Source organism: Bos grunniens, chromosome 29 (genome assembly GCF_055505025.1).
Source record: "Bos grunniens cultivar Pamir isolate PY7600 chromosome 29, Bosgru_T2T1.0, whole genome shotgun sequence".
In the NCBI taxonomy this organism is placed as follows: domain Eukaryota; kingdom Metazoa; phylum Chordata; class Mammalia; order Artiodactyla; family Bovidae; genus Bos; species Bos grunniens.
This window is the reverse complement of record NC_141193.1, coordinates 41,464,425-41,485,085: the sequence shown is the minus strand read 5'-3', so window position 1 is coordinate 41,485,085 and position 20,661 is coordinate 41,464,425. Positions and strand designations below refer to the sequence as shown.

Genomic DNA, 20,661 nt, shown 5'->3' with positions numbered 1-20,661 from the left:
CACTTTCACTTTCATCAAGAGGCTTTTGAGTTCCTCTTCACTTTCTGCCATAAGGGTGGTGTCATCTGCATATCTGAGGTTATTGATATTTCTCCCGGCAATCTTGATTCCAGTTTGTGCTTCTTCCAGCCCAGCGTTTTTCATGACATACTCTGCATATAAGTTAAATAAGCAGGGTGACAGTATACAGCCTTGACGAACTTCTTTTCCTATTTGGAACCAGTCTGTTGTTCCATGTCCAGTTCTAACTGTTGCTTCCTGACCTGTATATAGGTTTCTCAAGAGGCAGGTCAAGTGGTCTGGTATTCCCATCTCTTTTAGAATTTTCCACAGTTTCCTGTGATCCACACAGTCAAAGGCTTTGGCATAGTCAATAAAGCAGAAATAGATGTTTTTCTGGAACTCTCTTGCTTTTCCCATGATCCAGCGGATGTTGGCAATTTGATCTCTAGTTCCTCTGCCTTTTCTAAAACCAGCTTGAACATTTGGAAGTTCACGGTTCACGTATTGCTGAAGCCTGGCTTGGAGAATTTTGAGCATTACTTTACTAGCGTGTGAGATGAGTGCAATTGTGTGGTAGTTTGAGCATTCTTTGGCATTGCCTTTCTTTGGGATTGGAATGAAAACTGACCTTTTCCAGTCCTGTGGCCACTGCTGAGTTTTCCAAATTTGCTGGCATACTGAGTGCAGCACTTTCACAGCATCATCTTTCAGGATTTGAAATGGCTCAATTGGAATTCCATCACCTCCACTAGCTTGTTCATAGTGATGCTTTCTAAGGCCCACTTGACTTCACATTCCAGGATGTCTGGCTCTAGGTCAGTGATCACACCATCCTGATTATCTTGGACGTGAAGATCTTTTTTATATAGTTCTTCAGTGTATTCCTGCCACCTCTTCTTAATATCTTCTGCTTCTGTTACGTCCATACTATTTCTGTCCTTTATCAAGCCCATCTTTGCATGAAATGTTCCCTTGGTATTTCTAATTTTCTTGAAGAGATCTCTAGTTTTTCCCATTCTGTTGTTTTCCTCTATTTCTTTGCATTGATCGCTGAGGAAGGCTTTCTTATCTCTTCTTGCTATTCTTTGGAACTCTGCATTCAGATGCTTATATCTTTCCTTTTCTCCTTTGCTTTTCAATTCTCTTCTTTTCACAGCTATTTGTAAGGCCTCCTCAGACAACCATTTTGCTTTTTTGCACTTCTTTTCTATGGGGATGGTCTTGATCCCTGTCTCCTGTACAATGTCACGAACCTCATTCCATAGGTCATCAGGCACTCTGTCTATCAGATCTAGTCCCTTAAATCTATTTCTCACTTCCACTGTATAATCATAAGGGATTTGATTTAGGTCATACCTGAATGGTCTAGTGGTTTTCCCTACTTTCTTCAATTTCAGTCTGAATTTGGCAATAAGGAGTTCATGATCTGAGCCACAGTCAGCTCCTGGTCTTATTTTTGTTGACTGTATAGCGCTTCTCCATCTTTGGCTGCAAAGAATATAATCAATCTGATTTCGGTGTTGACCATCTGGTGATGTACATGTGTAGAGTCTTCTCTTGTGTTGTTGGAAGAGGGTGTTTGCTATGACCAGTGCATTTTCTTGGCAAAACTCTATTAGTCTTTGCCCTGCTTCATTCCGTATTCCAAGTCCAAATTTGCCTTACTCCAGGTGTTTCTTGACTTCCCACTTTTGCATTCCAGTCCCCTATAATGAAAAGGACATCTTTTTGGGGTGTTAGTTCTAAAAGGTCTTGTAGGTCTTCATAGAACCATTCAACTTCAGCCTCTTCAGTGTTACTGGTTGGGGCATAGACTTGGATTACTGTGATATTGAATGGTTTGCCTTGGAAATGAACAGAGATCATTCTGTCATTTTTGAGATTGCATCCAAGTACCGCATTTCGGATTCTTTTGTTGACCATGATGGCTACTCCATTTCTTCTAAGGGATTCCTGCCCGCAGTAGTAGATATAATGGTCATCTGAGTTAAATTCACCCATTCCAGTCCATTTTAGTTCGCTGATTCCTAGAATGTCGATGTTCACTCTTGCCATCTCTTGTTTGACTGCTTCCAATTTACCTTGATTCATGGACCTGACATTCCAGGTTCCTATGCAATATTGCTCTTTACAGCATCGGACCTTGCTTCTATCAATATACCAACCCTTAGAATGCTCAAAAGTTTGGAAAATATTTGTATGATTTTATATCTGTATGACTTTTACCTTCTACTCTTACACATTTTACATACATGACTTCACAGCCTCTTTACTGCTAGTGGCAGAATAAATTTGTAGTTGTGCATGAAATTTGAGAGTAACTTTTTAGAATAAACCAATATTTATGAAATACTCAATTTTTCTTCAATATGTAAAAAAGTATAATATTTATACATGTAAAAGAGTATATATATACACATATATGTATATATATATACTATATATATATGTAGCATGGTAATAAAAAAAACCATTTCTGAAATAAGCCCCCAGATCTGGAACTGAAAACCTGTATGTTCCTCCTTTATCCCATTTTCCTCCCCATTCCTTGCACTGTTGTAATTACAACTTTTCATGTGCTTCTTTGCTTTGATCTATTTTTTTTCACATATATTTTTATGTATGCCTGAAAATATATAGCTTAGTTTTGCATGTTTTTGAACTTTAAAAAAATATTTTTGTACTGAGACTTTTTTTTCATTCAACGTTATGTTTCTAAGATTTGTTCATGTTATTTTGTGATACTATAGTTCATTCATTTTGGCTGTTACATGAATTCCATTCTGAGAACATACCATATTTATCTACTTTTTTGATGGAGATTTTTTGCTAATTTTTTGCTCCCATAATCTGTGCTGCTATGAACATTTTGGTTTGTGTCCTGATGCGTATGTGTAAGGGTTTATCTATAATATATACTGAGTAGAAGAAATACTGGATTACAGAAAAAAAAAAAGGGTGAATTTTACAAGACAATACAAGATTATTTTCTAAAGTGGTCGTGGCAATTCAGACTCACCAGGAATAAATGTTACCATTCATTCATAGGTTTTTTTCCTTTTTTATTTGAAATATATAGTTGACATGTACTGTGCTAAGTCACTTCAGTCATGTCCAACTCTTTGCAACCCTGTGAACTGTATCCCACCAGTCTCCTCTGTCCATGGGAGTCTCGAGTCAAGAATACTGGAGTGGGTTGCCGTGCTCTCCTCCAGGGGATCTTCCAGATCCAGGGATCAAACCTGCATCTCTTATGTCTCCTGCACTGGCAGGCAGGCTCTTTACCCCTAGTGCCACCTGGGAAGCCCACAGTTGACATGTAATATTATATGTTACAGGTATACAGTGTAGTGATTCATACTTTTTAAAGATTATACTCATTTATAATTATCAAATATTGTCTATATTACAAGTGGTGTACAATGTATCCTTGTAGCTTAATCCCCTACAAGTATATTGCCCCTCTCCTCTTCCCATTCTCCACTAGTTTGTTCTCTATATCTGAGAGTGAATAAACTTACCTAAGGAGGTGAAACATCTGTAGTTGGAAAACTATAGGATACTGTTGAAAGAAATCGGAGGCAACACATACAGATGAAAGGACACACTGTGTTCTTGGATTGGAAGAATTAACCAAGGTTATTAATTAACCTTGTTAAAATGGCCATCCTATCCAAGACAACGTACAGATGCAATGCAATCCCTATCAAAATTCCAATGACATTTTTCACAGAACTTGAAGAAATAATTTTAAAATTTGTATGGAAACACACACAAAATACATTATAGCCAAAATAATCATAAACAATAATAGAGCTGGAGGAATTATTCTCCCTGACTTCAAGATATACTAAACTACAGTAATATTTTAGCCAATATTATTGGTGTAGGTGGTGTTTGGTTATGATCTTGCTGTGCATTTATGATCACAAATGAGACTGAGAATCTTTTCCCTTATCAGATTTATCAGTGATACATGTTTGCTGTGAAATATCCTGTTTATATTTTCCTACCCAGTTTTTTTTCTTTTGGTTTGTATGTCTCTTCCTTTTTGGTTTTTACACACCCAGATACTGTTGCTTTGCCTGTCTGATATGAAGATAACTTCTGTTAATTTCATCTTGTCTTTTTCACTTTCTTTATTGAGGTGTAATTGATATATAATAAACTGCACATATGTGAAGCAATGATTTAATGTTTTGATATATGCACACACTCCTTTATAAACTCTCCCACTCACCCTTTCCTGCCTAACCTCACAGTCCTATTCCCAGGCAACTACAGAATTGTTTTGTCAATATAGATTAGTTTGCATTTTCTAGAATTTTATATAACTGGTATTATAAAAGATATGTTTATTTTTCTCTGACTTCTTTTACTTGGCATTATTTTGAAATTCATCCATGTTGTGTGTATCAGTTTGCTTTTGTTTTTTTATTGATGAGTAGTCTTCCATTGTATGGGTATACTCTATTGATCTACTGATGGACATTTGGATTGCTTTCAAATACGACTTTTTACATGAATGTATATTTCCTTCTCCTTAGGTAAGTATCTAGAACAGTGATGGCTGGATTATATAGTAGCTATATGTTTAACTTTTTAAGAAATTACCAAACTTTTTCAAACTGGTTGTACTGTTTTCCATACTCACCATCAGCAATTGAGAGTTCTAGTTTTTTAGGATCACTGTCAGTTCTTGGGATGATCAGTTTTAAAAATTGTAACCAGTTTAATAAATATGTAGTGAAAAATGTAGTAGTATCTCATTGTGGTTTAACATTTTTCTTTCTCTAATGATTAATGTGTAGCCATGAAATTAAAAGATGCTTACTCCTTGGAAGGAAAGTTATGACCAACCTAGATAGCATATTGAAAAGCAGAGACATTACTTTGCCAACAAAGGTCCGTCTAGTCAAGGCTATGGTTTTTCCTGTGGTCATGTATGGATGTGAGAATTGGACTGTGAAGAAGGCTGAGCGCCGAAGAATTGATGCTTTTGAAGTGTGGTGTTGGAGAAGACTCTTGAGAGTCCCTTGGACTGCAAGGAGATCCAACCAGTCCATTCCGAAGGAGATCAGCCCTGGGCTTTCTTTGGAAGGAATGATGCTAAAGCTGAAACTCCAGTACTTTGGCCACCTCATGTGAAGAGTTGACTCATTGGAAAAGACTCTGATGCTGGGAGGGATTGGGGGCAGGAGGAGAAGGGGACGACAGAGGATGAGATGGCAGGATGGCATCACTGGCTGGATGGCATCACTGTCTCGATGGACGTGAGTCTGAGTGAACTCTGGGAGTTGGTGATGGACAGGGAGGCCTGGCGTGCTGCAATTCATGGGGTCGCAAAGAGTTGGACACGACTGAGCGACTGACCTGAACTGACTGAATGATTAATGATGTTGAATATCTTTTCATGCGCTTATCTGTTACCTCTTACTTTCTTGGTGAAGTGCCTGGTCAAATCTTTTACCCATTTTTCAATTGGATTCTTTGGCTTCTTTTTGTTTTGAGAGTTCTTTATGGATTCTAGATGCAAACCTAAAATATATATATATATATATATATATATATATATATATATATATATGTGATTTGCAAAGGAATGCAGTCCCCCCTTAGTAGTTTTCTTTCAAGATTTTTAAGTTGTTCTTCTGTCATCCAGCCTCCATTATTGCTACTGAGATTAGTCTTTTCTGTGTGACTGCTTTTAAGATGTCTGCTTTGTCCTTGGTGTTCTGCTTATTGTGCTATGTCTAGGCCTAGGCATTGTTGTTGTCAGCTGCTCAGTTGTGTCCGACTCTTTGTGACCCCATCGACTGCAGCACACCAGGCTTCCCTGTTCTTCACCATCTCCTGGAGCTTGCTCAAACTCATGTGTGTTGAGTCAGTTATGCCATCCAACCATCTTGTTCTTTCTTGTCCCCTTCTCCTTTAGCTTTCCATCTTTCCCAGTATCAGGGTCTTTTCTAATGAGTTGGCCCTTTGCATCAGGTTGCCAGAGTAGCTTTTATTTATTCTCTTTTTTTGAAATGAACTGTTACTTTCAGGACCTGAGAATTCATATTTTTATAAATTCTAAAAATTTGATATCCATAGCCCTTTAAATGTCATTTGTTATTTATTTTATTTTTCCCCTGAAGACATCTACTAGAAAAGTAATGGACCTTCTTATCTATCCTCTGTATATTCTAATATTTCTCTCACATTTTCCATTCTGTTTTCTCCTTTGTTGCATTCTGGGTAACTTCTTTGGGTATATTTTCCAGTTCTGCTTTGTTTAGTCTGCTGTTTAACCCATCCATTGAGTATTTTTAAAATAATGACATATTTTCTTTCATTCATACCAATATAGATTCTTGGACATTTATTTTATACTTTGGATATAATCCAATCCTATGTTACATATATATTTACTCAAATTGCTCCAATTTTGGCCATGTTTGGCTGCTCTTTCTCATAATTTTTGTGTTGTTTTGACATGCCCCATTGCAGCAAAATTTTTAAAATTTGGGTTGAGGAGTTTATTCTCAAGATACTCCAGGCTCATCTTGTCATATTTTCTGCCCCAGTACTAGGATCAACTATTTCCCCCCAAAGCTCTGGTTTCCTTTATTGAAACCAAGATCTGGTTCCTATGTGTGCCAGTTGCTGTTGGAGTGTTCTTGCTGCTAGGCCCTCTCAATCTAGAAAAATATGGCAGCTAGGAAATATTAATACACATGTTTGATTTCTATTTCTATTCATATTTTCTTTATTTCTATCCTTCTCTTTGTCCTTCCCGTCTTTCCTTCCAAACTTCTGAATTCATATAGATACTCCCAATTCTAACTTAATACCACTGTACTTATTCTTACCCTCTGCTATTTGTTGGAGAATGCTATATACAATAATGCTAAAGTCATTATTGTAGGCCCTTTCATCAGACAGGGTGAGGGAATATGTGTTTTTATAGTTGGACATGACTGAGTGACTGAACAATAACAAATACTAACCTGTATATATGCATACGTATAAGTATTTCTATATGTATTCATTCCTATTTCTATTAAGCTAAAAAGGAGTTTGTAATGATGTCTTTAATCCAAAATCATATGACTCGTTGTACAATGCCCTACCCACCCACTTTTTTGTTTGTAACTTCCTACTCCACCAGTGAGAAACCTGGTTCCTACCATCTACCATCCATTTACTTAATTGTTCAATTCTGATTATATACATACAGTGACTTCAAAATTGTTGACTTGTACTCCACGAGAAACAAATTTACCAACTAGAGTGTAGACTAGGATGCTTTTGTATAAGTTTCTTTGTCTTTGGTTTTACAGTCTCTACTGATATTCAGGTCATCATCTTTTTCTCCTACCACCTTCAGTGACATTATTTCATTCATCTGTGATATAGTTAGATTCTTTTGTCACAGTCTACTTTTCATTTTGGGATTCCCTGGGCTCCTAAATGATTTTTAAAATTTGCATACGTTATGGTTTATTCTTTGTGCTGTAAAATTCTTTGGATTTTGACAGATGCTTCCTGTTAGGTGCCAACCAATATAGTATCATTACAGAATATTTTCCTCACTCTGTGCTTTACCTATTCAACCCTCCTCCTATTCTCCTAGAACTTCTGGAAGTCACTGATAGTTTTATTGTCTCTTTAGTTGTTTGTTTTTTTTTTTCCAAAAATTATATAAATGGAATCCTCTAATATGGAGGCTAGCTACATGCCTTGGAGAAGGCAATGGCACCCCCCTCCAGTACTTTTGCCTGGAAAATCCCATGGACAGAGGAGCCTGGTGGGCTGCAGTCCATGGGGTCTCTAGAGTCGGACACGACTGAGCAACTTCACTTTCACTTTTCACTTTCATGCATTGGAGAAGGAAATGGCAACCCACTCCAGTGTTCTTGCCTGGAGAATCCCAGGGATGGGGAAGCCTGGTGGGCTGCCGTCTATGGGGTCGCATAGAGTCGGACATGACTGAAGCAACTTAGCAGCAGCAGCAGCAGAGGCTACATGCCTGGCTTTTTTAAACTTAGCAATATACATTTAAGGCTCATCCATGTTTTTACATAGTTTGATAACTCATTTCTTCTTATTGTTAAATAGTATTCTATGTATTGCAGTTTGTTTATCCATTCACTAATTGAAGGACATCTTGATTACTTCTAATTTTTGCAATTCTAAATAAAGTTGCTATAAGAATTCTCATACAGATAAAAATGCAACTTTTAGGATTTCTTCTATTTTTGTTGTTTCTCTTTGCATACATATTTATGTAGTTCTTTTTTATTAATTAATGTATTTATTTTTGGCTGCACTGTATCTTCATTGCTGTGCACAGGCTTTTTCTAGTTGCAGCAAATGGTTGCAGTGGTTTCTTTTTAATTAGTAAAATCTTCCATATACTTGTGCATGAAGAAGCTATCTGTGAGGTCATCCATGACATGTTGACTTTTCTCTTGCATTTTCTTTACAGATATTCAAGAATTTTATGAGGTAACATTGCTAAATTCTCAAAAAAGTTGTGAGCAGAAGATAGAAGAAGCCAATCAAGTTGCACAGAAGTGGGAGAAGACATCCTTTCTTGCTTCATGCCATGACAACCTTCAAAAGTCTGCAGAGGTACATTATTGAAAGTTTTGAAAGTACTAAATATTTATTTATACCAGTAAATACCAAAATTATTTATACCAATAAAGAAGTAGTAGTTATTAGTAGTGGTAGTTTTAGTAGTAGTAATGATTATTAACAAACGTTATCAAACAATAATAATAGAAACTTAGTTACATACTATAGTGCCAGTATTACATACCAACATTACATACCATACTGTATATAATATTTGCATATGAAAATTCAGATTTTGCCAAAAGATAAAACCAGGTATAGGAAGAACATGATTCTTCATGTTATATAAATGAGTTCTGTCACAAATATTGTCATTGTTTGAGCTGACTCAAGTATCAGGCATTCTGGAATTTCAGAACATGTGTTGATGCAATGCGGGAAGGAGACGGACAGCGAGGTTGGAGAGTATGGTCTGAGACTATGATCTCTGTAGTAGAGTCAGGTATCCTGGGGCAAATAAAATGATTTATTGGGATATAGGAACAAAATAATAGAACTCTCATTTATATTGCTTTTTATTATGTTCTTTACAATCTTTTATGTTTAGATAATTTATAACATTAACAGTCATACATCTACATTTAAGAATAAATATAAAGCTATTAGGACATGACTGAGCGATTGATCTGATCTGATCTGATTAGAATTGTATATGCTCAAATGGTTTTTTGTGGATGGGATTATGAAATCAAAAGTTTGAAGACTACTGTTGGGTTTAGCAGTTACCAAAGAGCAAGGCAAGTTGAGGTATGTCTCGTTTTCATAGGCTAGGGTCAATATGGTGGCAGGAACTGATTAATGATGTTTTTAAGTGGCAGTTGGTACTTTGAAGGCAGGTAGTGTGTGTGTTGCACACACATGCACACACACAATCTGTCAAAATTGGGGTTGTGGAGCCGATTTGGAAACTGATTGAATCCTAGTGCGAATCAATGGCGCTTTGATTGCTGAGTCTTTGAATTGTTAAGTTTGAGACCTGTGATACACTTTCCAGCCTGCTCAGAACTTATTTGGAAACTGGATAAGACTGAAGCTAATGATCACCTTGATTCCTTGAAGTATAAGTTAACAGTGACAGTAATGTGTCAATGCATAGATACCTACTATGTGAGGTTTCTTAAGTACTTAAAAGCATTAAAACATCTTAATTTCAATACCTAGAAGTAACTTGACTTCTTAATCTTTTTTTCTGTACAAATATATGTACAGAAAACTAGGACAACAGCTTGTAGGGTGTGTTGATGACTTTTAAATTGAATGCTGTGCTAATAGTATTTATCCATATAACATCAATAAATATTCTTGAAAATATTTTAATGACTATACAATATTCTACCATTTGGAACTTAAGCAGTTCTCCATTAAAAATTGAGGCTATCTCCAGTTTTGTGCCATGAGTAATGTGTAATGGCTATCTGTGTATGTAAACCCTTGTGTTTTTTCCAGTTATTTCATTAGGGTTGATTTTTGTAAATGAAACTACTGAGGCCAAGGATATTGACGTTTTTAAGGCTCTTGTTACAAATTGTCAAAGTGCTCTGCAGAAGCGCTATCAGCAATGTTAGAAAAGACAAATTTACCTATATTCTTAGTAGCATTAGTTATTTAAAATATTTGTCAAAATAAAAGATAAAATTTGGTACATAATGATTTACATTGCAATTGAGACTGACCTGTGTTTTCTTATGGTTATTGGCTTGTATTTGTTTTGTGATTTATTCAAGCTCTTTGTCCATTTTCCTGAGTGGTGCTAGAATTCTTATAGTTTTATAAGAGCATTTTATTTATGAACTATGTCATCTTGCAGTATTTCTAGTTTGTTGATTACTGATAATTTTACTTATATGCTTTTTGGCATTCAAACTATTTAAAATTTTTATTTGATAAAATTGAGCACATTTTTTGTTTTTATTCTTCTTTCTTTGCTTTTGCTTCTCCATTCCAGGATTAGTTAACTATTCTATTTTTTTGTGGTCTGTTATTGCTTTGATATTTGTTCTTTTGAATTTTTAAAAATTATTTTTAATAAATCTCTAGATCCCTAGTCCAGGACATATACCTAGTTTTGTATAAAATATCAAAGATATGCTTAAGTTCCTTTTTTAAAAAGAACTTTCTTGTTTTTGCATGTCTCCTCTTTTACCTGCTTCCTTCCTATGTTGCATTAGCTCTACCCTCCCCACATACAAGGTAACCCATCTTAATAACTTAGTGTGTTTAATCCTTCTTCAGTCATGTAATGTGTATTCATATATAAACATAAAAATTATATATATTCATATATAAATTATATGTGTGTATATATATCTGTATTGAAACATGCACACATATATACACATAGAATTTTGCACAATAATGGTTTCTCAAAAAACTTTCATATTATTTGACTGCTTCTTCAACTTGCCTGGCATAGCTTTCATTCATTCTTCTCATGGATGCATAATTTCGTAGTGTGAATATGTCTTCAGTCATTCCCCTTAATGGTAATTTACTGTTTCCGGTTTTCCGCCACTATAAATAGTACTGCAATCTGATGATTGCATGTACAGTCAAACTTACTGATGCTTTTGTATCTATAGGATAGATTCTCAGGGATGGTATTATTGGCTTCATGTTATGTGTATTTTTCATTTAAATAATGTTGCTGGACTGATTTCACCTTTCACATTTCTGCTGACACTGCATGTTGGTACAATTTAACCTCACATCCTTCACAGCAGAAGGTGTTACTGCTCTTCTTAATTTTTGCCAGTTTAATAAGCTTAGTAATAGTTCATTTTTAACATAATTTCCAGTTTTCAGACTACTGGTGAATTTGAGCATTGTTTCATATGTTTGTTGGGTATTTTAGTCTGCTATTCTATGAATTTATTCATATTCTTTTTCTCATTATTCTATTGTTTATCTCTGTTTATTTGTGTGGGATTTTTGTATATTCAAATTATTCAATTTAGACAATATTGCCGTATATAGATTTTCTTAGGGATAAACATTTTCCACGAATTGATACATACATGTAATGTCTTTGTTTTATGATTAGTATCCTTTCAACAAATACATCAGCTAGAAAACTTATTAAAATAAAACCTTTAGGCTGTTTATTCAGCAGTTATCTATAAGATTATTTGATTGAGTTGATATAAATCAGGACTTATAATTGGTTTGTGAACAGACGCCAGCAATATAAGGAAGAATAATGAGAAAAAATTCACTTGGGAATTAGACTTAGTCATTTTCAACATCAAAATTAAGATAGGCAAAATATATTTAATATAATACAGGTTTTTCCACATTCAATTTTAGCATTTCTTTTAATGCAATTCAGCATATCTTGTAATCCCCTGTTGGAAAGTTCTCAGTCTATAGTGATTTGGATATTGGCCAGTTATATCCAAAATATATGAACATGAACACACATTAACTCCAGGCAGTATGCTTCTTAGGTGAGTCTGATTGATTGCTCTTCCTTAATGGGGTATGTGAGGCAAAATGACAGGTCTTACTGAAGATGGAAGTGGGAAGAGGGGTAAAGTATCTTTATTTGGGATTTCTGTCACCTGGGCCAGGATAACTAAGGATCTTGCCCTGTGGCGGTCAGCTTTCCAAAAGCTAGGTTTAGAAAGTGAGTCCAAATTAAATTGATGCTAAAATAGTCTAAGTGAAGAATAGCAATTGAGAAATGGAAGGGAAAATGGAGTTCATAACCAGAACAGCTTAGACTAACATTAAGTAGATGCTGAGGATGGAGTGCAAATACTTGTCATACTTTTTAATTCTCACTCTGTATTCCCTCCTGTGAACAAACTGGGTTTATTTAAAGCAGCTGGGAAAGAGATAAGCTCTGTAAGGACAGCAATCATAAATCTCCATTTTCTCTGATTCCTGGGCACCCACAAGAATGTTTGTCACATAATAGGCTCAAGAAGTATATTTTAAACCAGGAGAAAGTCCCTCTATGCATCCTCTGGTTCCTAGTTTCAGTCTGGTCGTGAGACGCCTTGTGTATCCCATCATGCTTCTCCTTTTCCGTTCTCTTAGTTGAGTCTCCCCATGATGTAGACTACAGTGGAGAATAAATTGGTGTACCTTAGTTGATCAGAGCTGACAAAGGAAGTCATGGATAGTACCTTCTGAATCAACAAGAATGATACCTATATTACTGGTACATTGGCTCTAGAAACAGAAATTTCAAAAGTCAAAGGTCTTACCACTAGGATATTGCTTTCTGTAATATCCTGATTAGGAGTTTCTCCCATGACTCAAGTGGTAAATAATCTGCCTGTAATGCAAGAGACACAGGAGACTCAGGTTTGATCCCTGGATTGGGAAGGTCCCCTGGAGAAGGATGTGGCAACCCATTCAGGTAATCTTGCCTGAAAAAATTCCGTGGACAGAAGAGCCTGACAGGCTGCAGTCCATATGGTCACAAAGAGTTGGACACAACTGAGCATACATACACATATATGTACTAGTACACTTATTTTCAAAAGATTTTATTTAGACATCCATAGCCTTTCAAAATCTTTGACAATGGAAGAAAGTGCAAAAGGAGCTATCTTCTCACCACTGCGGTCTATCAGTCTGAGGCAAAAGTCAAGAATAGTGGTTGAAATAATTATTTTTTATGGATTCAGTATTTAACTAATTTTTTTGTTGTTGTTGTTTTAGTGGAGTCAAATCAATCTCTTGAAGTATTTTGACAATGTAAAGACAAAATCTGGTAGCATGAGAATGAATATTTCAGAGCAAATGACCATTGGATTGGATATTTTAAAGACATCTGACTACAATATGTCAGTGTTACTTTATTGCCAGTAAGTGTTGCCATCCCAGTAGAAGGCTCCTCAAGGACGGACACCACTGTAGGCTGTCTAGCACAGTGCCTGGTGCAGGTGAATATTAAAGAAATATGATAGGACGTGGAAATGTTCACTTTATTTTTCTGTAGATCAACATGATCTTGGTATGAAGCCTTAAATCTGCCAAGAGGCAGAAAATATAATCTTAGTCAATTCTAGGTTTTCTCAAAGGCTTCCCGCTTTATACTTAATCACTCCCCCACTTTTCCTGTACAGTCTGTTTTTTTCTCAGAGGGAACAATTCCCTGGGGGCACATAGTCCGCCACTGCATCTCAGAGCAGAGAGATTGTGTAATATTGTACCTCAGTGTGTTGAGAGTGCCTCAGTGACTATTGATGGACTGAATAATGTTGATGAAAGAGACATGCAAGGAAGTGATACTAAGCAGGACCCTGTGGAGGCTCCTGGGCACAGAACTCTACCTGTGTCCTTAATTTTTCAATTATAGGAAATAGGCTTAATTCAGCCTCCATGGCATTCTGTGAGTTCTAAGAGGCAGGTTCAAACAGTTGTTAATTAGGGAAGGGAGGAAATGTAAGACAGGCATGGAGCAGTCAAGAGAAGCAATAGTGCAGCCTTGGGGCAAGGCCTTGCTTCTCCATCAAGGGATACAATATCTTTGAGCTGTTTTGTAGTTGCTGAAATCCCCACAGGGTGGGAGAAGTTAAAGTTAACAATGGTCTGCCATCCACAAGCAAGTAAGCCCTAGACCAATGGGAACCAGAAGGTTGATGTTGCTGACTTCCACTTACCTCATTACCAACCAATCAGAATAATGTCCATGAGCTGATCACTCCCTCTTTGATCCATTTCTTTAAAACTTCTCATTGGTACCTGCTCTAGGTTGAGACACACAGTCTTGAGGGCGCTAGCCTGCTGTGGCCCCCTTTGCCTGGTGAAGCAATAAAGCTATTCTTCTCTACTTCATCCAAAACTCTGTGTGAGATTTAATTTGGTGTCAGGGTACAGCGGAGAAGGCGATGGCACCCCACTCCAGTACTCTTGCCTGGAAAATCCCATGGATGGAGCAGCCTGGTAGGCTGCAGTCCATGGGGTCGTGAAGAGTCAGACATGACTGAGCGACTTCCCTTTCACTTTTCACTTTCATGCATTGGAGAAGGAAATGGCAACCCACTCCAGTGTTCTTGCCTGGAGAATCCCAGGGACAGGGGAGCCTCTTGGGCTGCCGTCTCTGGGGTTGCACAGAGTCGAACACAACTGAAGCGACTTAGCAGCAGCAGCAACAGGGTACAGAGCCAAATTTGACTTCAGAGGCATCATGGTCATCAGTCAGCGTCTGTTATGAGATAATTCCCACTGGGGCTTTTCCTTCCTAATCTTTGGTAGCCATCACTCCTTTAAGTTGGCATTTGTAGCTGAGATGCATATTTCCACCTGGTCTCCAGCTTTAAGGTTCACTTTACCATCTGTTCTTCCTCTTCATTCCAACCACAAAGAGTCTTCACTTAAAAAGAAAATCACCACCAGTACATCTCATAGCTACATGGGTGAAAACCAGCAAAATGAACATTTGGCTGTTTCTTGTTCTTTGGGGGCACAGTGGGATCTTGTGAAGCTGCTCAGGATTTACTCTCTGGATTTTCCTCTACTGTTGTTTCTGCTTTATTCTCCTGTGCCCTTTTGGTGCCAGGCAACTTCTTTACAGGCTTAGAGTTGGGAGAAGGATGCAAGTTGAAGTGATTCTAATAAAAGTTTTCTTTTTCTCTTCTTCTCTCACTCTTTCACGTGAATATTTTTGGTCAGAGAGAGGTGGAGTATGTATATGTAATTGGGAAGAAACAGATTCCATTTGACTGCATATTCTTACAAATCCAGTCTTCTGCCTGGACTATGGCTTTGAATTTAAAAACAAAAATACAGTGTCTGTGCTTTCTGTTCTTATACCCCCGGAAGTTCTGGAGACCTCTAATACAACAACTCAAATGTGGGAATGGTTAGGGTAAAAAGAATTGGTGAGGAATACCCATTATTAATGTCATTCTATGCTTCTGCAACAGATGCAAAATCTTTCAGCAAAGATTTTCTTCATTGGTTGTAGCGCATATCCTAAAACTTGAATCTTAATGCCTGACTTGCTGCAGGAAAACTTGCTATCAAGAAAAAAGGACAGTAGATAGAAATTTCTTAATCAGGTTCTGAAAAATAGGAAAAAAATAAAACGAAGCCTAAAAGTCTCAACAACAGTTTTGCCCCCCTTGTTTTATTGGAATATAATTGGCATACAGACTAAGTTTAATGTGTACAGCATGACTTCACTTACCTATATTGTGAAATGATTACCTCAATAAATTTAGTCAACATCCATTACTTTATATAACTACCCTCCCCCCAAAAAAAGAAAAAAGCAGTTCTTGTGATTAGAACTCTTAGAATATATTCCCTTAACGACTTTCAGATGTACCATATAGCAGCATTACATTGTAGTCATGTTGGAAATGCTCTCAAAAGGTGTCTTGGGAATAAGACAGACAATGAAAGATGGCTTGGCAAGGCAGTCTTTACTTCTGCAGAAGGGTGCCCGGCAGTCAAAGGTCTGGGAGTAAGCACGCAGAGCGGAAGTCCCCTCTGTTGTTGTTCCTGAGACGCAGGTTTCCTCCTCCGGCTCCTCTTAGGCTGGGAGTCACAGACACAGTCTTCCTGGATGTCACCTAAATTTTTGATTGGGTGATTTATATTAACTATTTTCCCATCCTTTTAGTTCTTTGTGCATGTCCAAGATAAAGCCCACAAGATTCACCTGCCGGGACAAAGCCTGCTAAATTAGACCGCCAAAACAGTCTTGTGAGGGAGGAGAATCAGAAAGTGAAAAGAACAAAGGATTGGCAACTAGCTGCCATTTTTGGAATCTTACTTATAAGCCAGCTATATACCTTTCTGTTCAACTATTCTAAGAATGTTGAGTCGAATCTTCTATTCTGTTCAACTGTATCTAAGAATGAATCACCTTTTATTTCTTATAACTTCTCCTTTGATAGAAGAGATCATGTCTTTCTTACAGTCATCATGTTGTACGTTACATCCCCAGTATTTATTTATTTTCTAACTGGAAGTTTGTACCTTGTGAAACCTTTGTTTTTAAAAGATAATTGTGAAAAATGCCGCACATTTTGCCTTGCCATTTGACTCAGTAGTTCTTTGATATTTTGGACTCTGTGTTATTCTCTACTTCAAAATTTTTGCTATAAAATAAGTCATAAATGATGGAAAAATAAGGCTGGAATTTTGTAGCATGTGGTGTGACACTGTGTCATATTTAATATAATTCTAAGTGACTGACTTTCTACTGCTCTGTTTTCAAACAGTGTACAAGAAATCTAAAAACCTTCACAGAGGTGAGGGCTTTAGCATTGCTGGTGGAACATAAGACAGACTGCCAAACTCCTTTGTCAAAACCTCCCGGGATCTTCTCACTAGAGTAAAGGTTATATTCCTTAAGAGTTGTGACCCCAGTTACCTCTCAGATCTAAACCCTGCTCCTCACTCACTCCTGTCCCTCCTCCATAGCCTCTTCACTGCTGCTCAGACACTTAGAGCTTTGAATTTTTCCACTTGCTTTGTCCTTAGGCTGAAATGAAATTTCTCCATAGAGCTGCATGGAGAAAGGGAGTTGCCTCTTTCAAATCTTTAATGTCACCTTCTCCTTGATTCCCACTCCATTCTATTAAAAATACCCTTTTCACATGCCCAGAACCGCTGTTATCATTCCTTGCTTTGTTTTTATTCATAGCACTTTTCATTATCCATCAGAGAGGCGTTATGTTGTTGTTAAGAGCTAGCTACTGTGAGACCATTTCAGTTTGAACCCAAGTTCTACCACTTACTGGCTGAGTGTTTTGAGGAAATTACTTAATCCCACTATATCTCAGCTTCTTCCTCTAAAATGCAGTTGTCATAAGAATTAAATTTTTGTTTTCCCTCACAATGAAATATTAGCTGCACGAGGGCAAGGATTTTTGTCTATTTGGTTTCTTGCTTTTATTCTAGCACCTAGAATATCTCTCTCATTTTATCAATTACTTGTTGAGAAGTTTAGCTTTATGATTTTGGCTTACAGCAAGTTTTCCTAAGAACAAATATTCTAAAAGTTTGCTCCACCTTTTTAGCCAGGACCATTTGAATCTTCCATGACAGCTAGCTGTATTTTTAAAACAAATGCATAGAGCAAGCGACAGTTGATAGAATGACTCACTCATCCATTAATTCTTTCATTTAAATATTTATTGTCTAAGCTACTGTTTTTTGTTAGACTCTGTGGTAGATACATTAACTGGGAGACTCTGAAATTTAAAAAATAGATTTTTTTTTCCCTGTTGACTCCAACCTCAAGAGGCTTGTTTCCCAGTTGAATGTCTGGGCTTTTAAGGATGATTCCATGGGGATGGCGACTGAAGCACTAACTTTATAGTCAAACATATTTAGGTTTGTAACTGAGAAGGGTTAATTTTGACTCCATGCTGAATCTGTTTCTCTGGCTTTAACCCTTGTTTTGGTGCTTTTGTTATTATAAGTGCCGGGGTCCAGCCCCGGCTGATCCAGGGTATTCGAAGGGGAGACGGCTTAGGCGACTATTTAAATATTCATCAAAGATATAAAGGGTAATAGAATGAGGATAGCTCAGTAGGAAAATTCAGTGGAGAAAAGAGGCTGAGTAGCTTGGTTTACGCGGGAGACCAATAAAACTTCAAGACAAGAAGTTTGCACCACTTACATAGGCCGCAGGCGTCCTTCCGTTCTCCCGAAGGAGAGGAGACACTGAGGCCTCCCCGGTCGGATCTTAGAAGCCCAGGCATAATTAGTAAGCATGGTGGGTTCCGTGCTCCAGATGGAGACTCAACCAGAGTGAGAGAGAGAGAGAGCGACATGGGGAGACCAGTATTTCGAGAAACTGATCCCAATTCTTTATTTTCCATGGTCTACTTTTATACACTGAGATGTTATGCAAAAGTCACGCAGGGTCAGCAGTCCTGACTTTTATCAAAGTCAGGTGCTTCATACAAATGTATACAGAGGTCTTAGGGGTGTTACATCATCTTCTGGCCAGGGCGGCCTGCTGACAATTTATGACCCTCTCCTTGTGACAACAGTCAGTCAACCAGGACACTTATTTCTCCAGGGGTGATTATTCTTAAAACAGACACCACCCAAATAAAGTTACATTCCTACAGGGTGATGGTGTAGTGGGTTTTAGTTAAGGAAAGAATTTACTTAGCCTAAGGTCTAACGTGATTAATATCAAAGGTTAATACTTATTTCTTCTATATATTCATTAATGTGTGTAAGGGCAGGGGATGTGGAGACTTAGCAACAAACATTGGCTCAACAAATGAAAAACCCTTCACCAATACAATTTCTAATCAGCCCATTATACTTATACTAATAGTTTTCTAACTTTTCTAAGGAACCTGTTTTTAGAAGGTTTGAAGCATCTCGTGCCTCTCACAGTTGGGAGGCTGTGAGCAATCACATGTGGCCGGACAAGCCTGTCAGGCAGGCTAGAGAACTTTCAGAGGAGTTTGTAGGTTAAAACACTCTTATCACACCCAGGAATTATTATTAACTGGAGCTCTAGGTTAACTCCTTCTCCGAAAGAGGTGGTGGGGGACAGCCCCCCGTAAAATCAGAGATGTAGGTGAGAGCACAAAGTAGTAAAGTAGGCAGGCTCTGGTTATGAGGGTAGATGTTCGAGGAGTTCCAGGGGGACTCCTAAGGCTCGATCCCGCCTTTGCGTATGTCAAGCCTCCTTCCTCATGACCTTTGTCACGGGCGGAGTACCTCACTCTGGCCCCCAACAATAAGCATACACAATGGCCTGCCTCAGGGAACCCTGTCCCCCTCTGCCTGACCCTTAAACTAAAGTGCTTTTGTTTAGCTCACAGGGAAATAACCCGACCCTGCCCACTTGTGAAGAACTGTGACATCCTTAAGTTCCTTGCATAGGGAGTGGTGCCTTGTCAGCTTGCCTCAGAAACTCACATTGGGAGGGCCAGAATCAAGGATAGCTGTGACCTCCTTGTTTATTGATACGGCAGGAGATATTCCATTTCACACCACCTGTGAAATGGCTATAAGGAAATGAAACAAACATATCCCCCTGCCTGAAGCTTGCCATTCTAGGAGATATTTGCCAGAATTAAATGGTCTTTTTACTCTGTTTTCCTCACCTCTTCCCATCTCTGACCCATAAAAGAACCTGGCATCCAGGCCCCTGTGCTGTGCTTAGTTGGTCAGTTGTGTCCAGCTCTTTGTAACCCCATGGACTGTAGCCCGCCAGGCTCCTCTGTCCATGGGGATTCTCCAGGCAAGAATGCTGGAGTGGGTTGCCATGCCCTCCTCCAGGGGATCTTCCCAACCCAGGGATCGAACCCAGGTCTCCTGTATTGCAAGCAGATTCTTTACCGTCTAAGCCACAAGGGAAGCCCAAGAATACTGGAGTGGGTAGCCTGTCCCTTCTCCAGGGGATCCTCCAAACCTGGGAATTGAACAGGAGTCTTCTGCATTGCAGGCGATTTCTTTACCAGCTGAGCCACCAGGAAAGCCCAACCAGGGCCCTACACGATGGTTATTTTGAGACTTTAGTCCGTCATCTTCTCGGTCAGCCAGTTTTCCAACTGAAATCATATTCCTTGCCTCAACACCTCATCTCTTGGATTTATTGGCCTATTGTGCTGCGAGCAGAATGAGCTTGGACTAGGTAACAGGTTGTTATAGTTTACTCCTGACACAAGTTATATGACCTTGAATAAGTTATTCAACCATTCTAAGTTGTAGGTTCTTAATAAGGCAGGGAGAATATTTGTACCTTCCCTAAGAGCTTTGAAATTATTACATTAAATTATCCAAGTGATGTGTTTACAGAGAGTCTGATACACAGTAGGAATTCAGTGATTTTTATCTACTATTACTACTGCCTTGAAGGACGGATAGAGTATGTAGAAATCAGCAAAATGGGTGCTGGGATAATAGGGGACCAGATTGTATACAGTCTTGTAGGCTATTGGGAACATTTTACTCTGAGAGAAGTGAGAAACCATCAGAAGGTTTTGAACATATCGGAGACTTAATTTGACTTTCCCCAAAGCCATGCAGAATCTTATGTTTTTAGAAATTAGAAATATATTTTATTTTGGCCTGGGTTGGCTTAGTTTCCACAGG

The 20,661-nt window shown here is 37.9% G+C and overlaps 1 protein-coding gene across 12 annotated transcripts in view; it reads left to right on the top strand.

Annotated features, from left to right (window-relative positions):
* Positions 1 to 20,661, top strand: part of DLG2 (discs large MAGUK scaffold protein 2) — a 2,335,250-nt gene that overhangs the window by 327,058 nt on the left and 1,987,531 nt on the right. For all 12 annotated transcript variants that reach the window (XM_086384619.1, XM_086384611.1, XM_086384617.1 and 9 more), the window contains one exon: positions 8,477 to 8,622. In XM_086384619.1, coding sequence (XP_086240745.1) covers positions 8,477 to 8,622 — 146 coding nt within the window. The remainder of the gene's footprint in view (positions 1 to 8,476; positions 8,623 to 20,661) is intronic.